Genomic DNA, 7,500 nt, shown 5'->3' on the forward strand with positions numbered 1-7,500 from the left:
AGCTGAGTGTACTTGCAGAGCGAAATACGAGAGGGAAGGACCTTTGTGTGAGGCAAAGTTGGGTGTTCTGCGAGGCAAGGGAAAGGGTGTCCTGGGAGGTACAGGGACGAGACGCCCCCAGAGGCATGGCCGAGCGAGAGGAGAAGGGCGGGGGTTCGTCCACCAAGAAACCCGGGCTGGTTTCTTTCCTCACGGGGAAGCCTATCAAGATCCCCGAGAATGATTTGGTAGGTTTGCTGTTGAGAGAAGGTGCGAGCGAGATTTGTTTAAATTTGCCTCTTCGTCTCTATTTGGGAGACACTTTCTGTTATGAAAATGTCAGAAATTGCAAATGAAAATGTAGTTTGACATTAATAACAGCCAATCATATGCCACTTTACGTTTTTTTGTTTTTTTTTGCTCAGGTGTTTCACACTAAATGAGCCAATCAGTTGAATATCGCCTCCAATGATATAGAAATTAGATGCAGCTTGTGAGATTTTACATGAACTAATTTTCGTAAACCTTTATACAAGGTAGATGTGTTCTGCCAAAGCACCAAAATCACAGAGCTATGGGAATAATGTAACACCATCATTATTAATTTTATGTAGTGATATTTTTGTATACTGTGACATCTTTGATGTATTCACATAAACCATGACATAACACATTATCCAATGTATGTAATGTTATTTTGGTATACTCACATTCATGATGTAGTCACGTAAGCTATGAGATTACTGTTAAGTAGCTCCTGTATGTTGAAAGTTAGTGTTGATAGGAGAAATGACAAATGGTTAGTCACATAGGTTTGCTTTGAAGGCAGTGTTATTGTTATTATATTACTATATAATTTTTATAAATTTTTTTTCTTTCTTATGTGCCTTATATAAGTTACATCATTACTCCTTTTTGCAGTTTGGAAAATGCCGTTTTGTTGGAGAATTTGAGAAGCTTAATCGTATAGGAGAAGGAACATATGGAGTAGTCTGTAAGTATATAAGAAGAGTTCTACTAATTTAAAAAAGTGTGATGACCCATATATGTGTGAAAAAAATAATAGTAGAGGTGCAAACCTGTGGAGATTAATTTTTCTATTAATCAGGAATTGGGGTTATTTCAGACCGGGCAAGGGATACCAAGACCAATGAAATTGTTGCATTAAAGAAGATGCGAATGGAGAAAGAAAAAGATGGAATGCCAATATCAGGACTGAGAGAAATTATGCTTCTGCAGTCTTGCAATCATCCAAACACTGTTTGCTTAAAGGAAGTTGTAGTTGGAAGGAGCTTAGAAAGGTACACCATTGTTACGAATTCATGTTTACATATCAACCCTTGGTTAATCTTTATGGTACAGATGCACTAAGTTAGGACACATTGATGATGATATTCTTGTAGAGGACAAAAAGTTGAAGTTATCGGTACAAGCGATAATCTACAGACATGAACAGTAGTGCCACAAATAAAGTCGCTCACAGCTTAACCCATTGGCGACGGGTATAGAAAATTAAAAAAAACTCTACGCTCTGGCGAACTGCGGCAACGCGCCGACTCTGAACGCGTGAATTCGGTATATCAAGCCGAATCATTGCCTCGGGGCGCTTTGGCGCGCCACCGCGGCGGACAGCCACACGCCACATTTCGGGCATATTGTTATGACGCTTATAGGCGTGACCCGTCGCCATTGGGTGAAGTACAGCTCTTTCTTGTCGTTCCTACCGTGGTAAAGATAATGTTTCATTGGGGATGTTGGGGGCAGTATTCAAAGGGCATGCCCATTCACAGCAACTTAGATTGCTGAATAAATTTTGTGATGTGGAGTTAGGGGTTTAGTCTCTGGTGAGTGTCCATAATGATGCTGGTAGTGCATGTATGCATGTCCTCTGTGGCTTTGTTTTATCCTTTATTTTCACACTCATGGCACTACAAGTTATCAAGGAGTTGACTGCTAAGCCTATCTGATGATGATAATTTTCTTACTACTGGCTATGTTATTTAATACCATCATGGGAGATAATTTTATTGCATTGGCTTTTAGAACAGTGTTAGAAGTAACACAATCCATGCATTAAAATCAGACTTTCTCTAATCATAGTTCTTTGTAAGATCCAATTATTATATATTTTTCAGCATATTCCTTGTGATGGAATACTGTGAACAGGATTTGGCCAGCTTGCTTGACAACATGCAAATACCATTTATGGAAGCCCAAGTAAAGTGCATTATGATACAGGTAAGTTATTTATATTAGTATTATTTCCTCTAGTTCTCAAGTCTATTGGTGAATAAGCCCCTTTTTTTTAGTATCATTACCCAAAATATTGTTTATTCCACAACCATGGACATAGAGAGCAGGGCAATATAATGTTTCCCAAGCTTCTGATTTTTTTTCAAGCAGCTTACTCAGCATGCACTGTGATGCATTGATCAATATGGCACTAGGGTCTCTCATTATGATTAGGTTAAATGTACAGTTCTCAGTAAAGGAACCACACAAAAGAGGTTTACTTATGTGTCAGCAACTGTGGATTTATTGGGCTTTTAAATGGAGGGAATAAAATTACCATATATTCATACTCTTCCTTAGTCCTTCTAACTTCCCATTCCACTTTTCTTTGCAGGTTTTCAAAGGCTTGGCATATCTTCATCGCAAAGAGATTGTCCACAGAGATGTGAAAGTGTCAAACTTGCTTCTCACAAACCAGGGAACAATAAAAATAGGTATGTCTTCAAGCCTTCAGATATGGCTTTGGTCCATTCTTATATGTAAAAGCAAGGAGTTTCAGGTAGTTCAGGGTTGCTGGGTCATATAACATAGGCAATATGGTAAAACAATTATCCCATGCATAGAATTAACAACAAAACAAAAACAAAATGACTCGAGCTTACTGTTCTCACATAACTTGTGAACTGGGAAAAGAGGAAGGTGTGTTAAAACTTATGTGCTTATGTGAAAGATTCATAGGATTTCCTTGTTTTAGAAATGATTTTCTGTGGTCTCCCTTATCAGCACTTATTAATATCATTATTCTATTTTTTCTGCCTCATAGAAAGTGATTCTATCATAATTTTTATTGTTAGTTCTTTGGATTATGCCAGATGTGTGATATCTAAATACTTCATTCATATTTCAGTGCTATCTCAATACTATCTACTTATTTGTATGTATAGATGCATTTGTAATTTTTTTTTTTTTTTTTTCTTTTTTTTACAGCTGATTTTGGGTTGGCACGTGAACTGGGTTATCCGATGTCACCAATGACCCCTCAGGTTGTCACTCTGTGGTATCGTGCTCCTGAGCTGCTCTTCCAGGTGACTCGCGTTCTTGGTTTGGGTCTGGGGGGAAGAGAGGCAATCAGCAACTAGTCATTTCTTTCTGTATTTTTTTTTCTTCTTTGTCTTCTCTTTCTTTCTTCTTTTCTTTTTCTTTACCTTTTTTCTTCTTCTTTTTCTTCTTCTTTTTCTTCTGCCTCTACTTCTTCTTCTTCTTTTTTCTTCTTCATTTTCTTTTTCTTCTTTTTTCATATATATTTTTTATTTTCTTCTTTTTATTTTCTTTTTTTCTTCTTTGTTTTCTATTTTTTTTTTCATCTTCTTTATTTTTTATATGTTATTCCTTTTCTTTTCTTTTCTTTTCTTTTCTTTTCTTCTCTGTTCTTTTTCTTTTTTTCTTTTCATTTCTTCTTCTTCCTCTTCTTCTTTTCTATTTCTTTTTTTTTTTCTTCTTAGTAGTAGTAGTAGTAGTATTGCTTATTTTTTTCTGTCTTTCTGTTTTCTTATTTCTTCTTCCTTCTTCCTTTCTTATTACTTCTCCCTCTTTGATGCAACTTGGTGTACAGCAGAAAGGTGTACATAAAGAAATTAGATTTTTAAAATTATCTTTACAAATACTTCTTCCTTGCAGTTTTATTTTAAGAAGCATTTTTGAGTAAATTATAAATTTGGAAAGTAAACTAATTATATATATATATATATATAATTTTCATTCAGATTTGAAATTATTACATTTGAATCACTCCAGCTATGATATGCATAACTTAAATCATTTCTTTCTCCTTGGTTGTATTTTTTTCTTTTATTCATACATGCACCCCCCCCCCCCCCACACACACACACACGCACACATGTATTCTGCATATAGTACATACCTAATTCCACCTTTCATCATTTGTTCTATCCAGGCAAAGACCCAGACAACAGGAGTCGACATGTGGGCAGCTGGATGCATCCTCGGGGAACTTCTGTTACACAAGCCACTGCTCCCAGGGAAGTCGGAAATAGAACAAATCAACCTGATCATAAATCTTTTAGGTCTGTACATTTTTAAACTGTAAAATCATAAATGCACACACATGTTAAGAGCCCTCCAGCATATTCCATGCAGACCCTTCCCAATCCTGTTGTTTACCTACCTGAACCCCTCCCTCAAAGGACACATGCACACCCAAAACCACATACCCCTCCCTCCCTCTAAAAGTATATAGGTCATAAGACACTATGTTTAACTGAAATTTAAATAATAGATAATACATACATTTCATATTTCTTATGTGTGTATGACATATACAGTACATCATGGTTTTGCTGATGTTCATATATATTTATTAGTAAAAGTAAATAGAAAGAACTCTGATGAAACACAATCTCTTTCTTGAACTAATGTTTTCTTCTTTTTCTTTCTGGACAGGAACACCAAATGACAACATATGGCCAGACTTTTCACAGCTACCGGCAATAGAAAATTTCACTTTGAAACCACAACCATACAACAATTTGAAGACCAAATTTCCCGTGCTGTCTTCATCAGGGCACCGTCTCTTAAACTTTTTATTTATGTATGATCCAAAGAGAAGAGCGACAGCAGAAGAATGTCTGGAAAGTTCCTATTTCAAAGAACATCCTCTTCGTAAGTATGCACACCTGAGAATCTGCACACACTATCACATCTTTACTATATTTTATGTTATGAAAAATTATTTTACTTACTTTCTTTTCTTAACAGCCTCAAAGGACTAACTTTGTTTACATTTCTTAGTACAGTAAATGCATTATGCACCTTGATCTCGTGTAACCTGTAGGGGGTAAAATTTTACATGGCTGGGGGAAAATCTGTACCAGTATGATAGACTGGTGCAAAAATCCGCATACATAGTATTACAAATATGGTCTCTCCTACAAATGTTTTTTGAAGGGTCCTTAGTGAGGCACTATAAAAAATATATGAGATATTTTAGGAGAATTTTCATGAAGTTATTCCCTGGTATACTTGTCTTTCTCTAATTTCTGAATAACTATTAGATATTTAACCATGTTTTGTTGCATACTGCCACTTGACAGCATAGTACAATAGTACAAACCCAAGCTCACCAGAAAATTGATCCTCCTTAACTTTGGTGAGCAAATAGCACATTGCTAAAGAACATTCCAAAAATGTGGTAAGGATTGTAGCACCATTTCCATTATGTGTGTTTAACCTGAAAATGAGATTAGTTAAATGTGAGGACATCATTTAGTTTCACCCCATTTTCAACTATCAGTTTTTGGAATTTGTTATGGTAACTTTCAGTATATTTCCTTTGTCAGTAATGATAATAAAAAACAACAAAAGAACCAAGAAAACTAGTAATTATCTGTAATTAATAATGGCAAGGAGATTTGGCTTATCTCAGCAGTTCCCAACTAGATTTTCATCAAGACAGAATGTTGCTATTTGCCTTAGAAGTACCTTAGTATTAATAATTAATTTGTTAATTTCTCTTCAGTTGGAAGACAGAAATTGATTAGTGGTTTTGTTGCTTACATCTTTTCATTTGGTTTGTAATTCTTTAGAAAGTCAAGCTGTTATGAAATCAAAAGCATTTGTTTTTTAATACTTCCACAGTTAGTATTGGATGGCGACTGTGGTAAAAAGATTTAAATTCTTGCATAAAACATTTTATAAAGTACTTTTGCTTATCTTCATAATATATCTTACTGCTCAGTTTTGTAGCAGACACAAAAACAACTGATAGGACAAGCACAAGTGGACTTATAGTTTCATTTTCCCAAACAGCAGCAACTTTATCACCTTGATTTCATCCTTCACTTTATATAATGTGCTAAGCAAAAAAGTGAATGCAAATACTTGGAGGGAAAAAAAGATCTTACACCCAAAATTCCATAAACAACTCAATTAGATAATCTGATAATCTTTTTTCACTACCTTTCAACTTTTTTGTCTGTATATATATATATATATATATATATATATATATATATATATATATATATATTTTTTTTGTGTGTGTGTGTGCGTGCGTGCGTGCGTGCGTGCGTGCGTGCGTGCGTGTGTGCGTGCGTGCGTGCGTGCGTGTGTGCGTGTGTGTGTGTGTGTGTGTAGATTTCCATAAGTAAGTAGAAGCGATATAGTACTTCACACATGTCATAAGGGTTTCTCTTGGTTTCAGCATGTGACCCACGAATGATGCCAACCTTCCCCCAGCATCGCAATCTCAGGCAGCAACAGCAACAACAGGTACCGCCGATCCCTCCTGCACAGCTGAATCTCGGCTACAGTCAGGTGTTTCCTCCTCAGGGGCCAAACTTCGGTCCACCAGAGCACCATCATTTGGATGCTGTTAATGCACCAAAAATTGGAATACATGAGATGCTAGGCCCATTAAGCAGGAAATAATATATATATATTTATATATATATATATTTTTATGTGTCACTATCATATAAGGATATTTTCAATTGATTATAAAACTGAAACATTGCAGTGGCTATCCCATAAATATTGTTGATTTTCTATTCAATTTTGTTTTACTAACCCAAGAGAAATGATTATGACTGTATTTGTATGAGTGTTTTTACAAATGTCTGAATGTGTATTTATGTCCTTGTGTTGATAAGTGAATGGTATAGATACCCCATTGTTTTTGTATCACATTTACAAGTTATTCTTTCAGTTTTTTCTTATGTCACTGAAATTACTATTGAAGTTCACATTTCAAAGTAACCACAGTTTTGACTTTCATAGGGCTAGGAGTAATAGGAGTAATTGGGATATTTGACAGTCTAGAGAAATGGTGAATGAGAATGAACATTGTTACTAGATTTTTTTTAATGAAAATTTGGAAACTACATTTATGGCAAAGGATTCAGGAGTCAAATAGGAAAGCATCATCTATGCTTATTGGCAATTTTAATGCCCACCATTCACATTGGCTCAATTCCATATCACAAACAGACTGTCACGGACATGCTACCTACGACTTCTCTTGTCTCTCTGGTTGCCTTGTTGAAGCTCTTATCTGTGTCTCAGGGAATCAAATTGATCCACTTTTCACCAATATCCCTGGTCTTCTTAGGGTTCCTTCTAAGATGATCAAGTCACGCTCAAGAGACAAATTATGGTTTACTGCAAAATGCAGAAAGACTCTGCGGAATAAACAAACCACTTACAAATTATAGTCCTCTAATCATTCTGATATTTCTTGGGATAATTACGGTTAAGCTCATAGAACTGAAGAAA

The 7,500-nt window shown here is 35.6% G+C and overlaps 1 protein-coding gene across 1 annotated transcript in view; it reads left to right on the forward strand.

Annotated features, from left to right (window-relative positions):
- LOC125025910 (cyclin-dependent kinase 10-like) overlaps window positions 1-6,776 on the forward strand; it is a 6,860-nt gene extending 84 nt beyond the window's left edge. The window contains exons 1-9 of the mRNA XM_047614248.1: window positions 1-227; window positions 901-973; window positions 1,106-1,280; window positions 2,115-2,217; window positions 2,606-2,705; window positions 3,199-3,296; window positions 4,166-4,295; window positions 4,672-4,890; window positions 6,431-6,776. The exon at window positions 1-227 is cut by the window's left edge and continues 84 nt beyond it. Coding sequence (XP_047470204.1) covers window positions 126-227; window positions 901-973; window positions 1,106-1,280; window positions 2,115-2,217; window positions 2,606-2,705; window positions 3,199-3,296; window positions 4,166-4,295; window positions 4,672-4,890; window positions 6,431-6,657 — 1,227 coding nt within the window. The 5' untranslated portion in view covers window positions 1-125 and the 3' untranslated portion in view covers window positions 6,658-6,776. The remainder of the gene's footprint in view (window positions 228-900; window positions 974-1,105; window positions 1,281-2,114; window positions 2,218-2,605; window positions 2,706-3,198; window positions 3,297-4,165; window positions 4,296-4,671; window positions 4,891-6,430) is intronic.
- Window positions 6,777-7,500: the final 724 nt, after the last annotated feature.

The sequence above is a fragment of the Penaeus chinensis genome, chromosome 1, assembly GCF_019202785.1.
Source record: "Penaeus chinensis breed Huanghai No. 1 chromosome 1, ASM1920278v2, whole genome shotgun sequence".
NCBI lineage: Eukaryota > Metazoa > Arthropoda > Malacostraca > Decapoda > Penaeidae > Penaeus > Penaeus chinensis.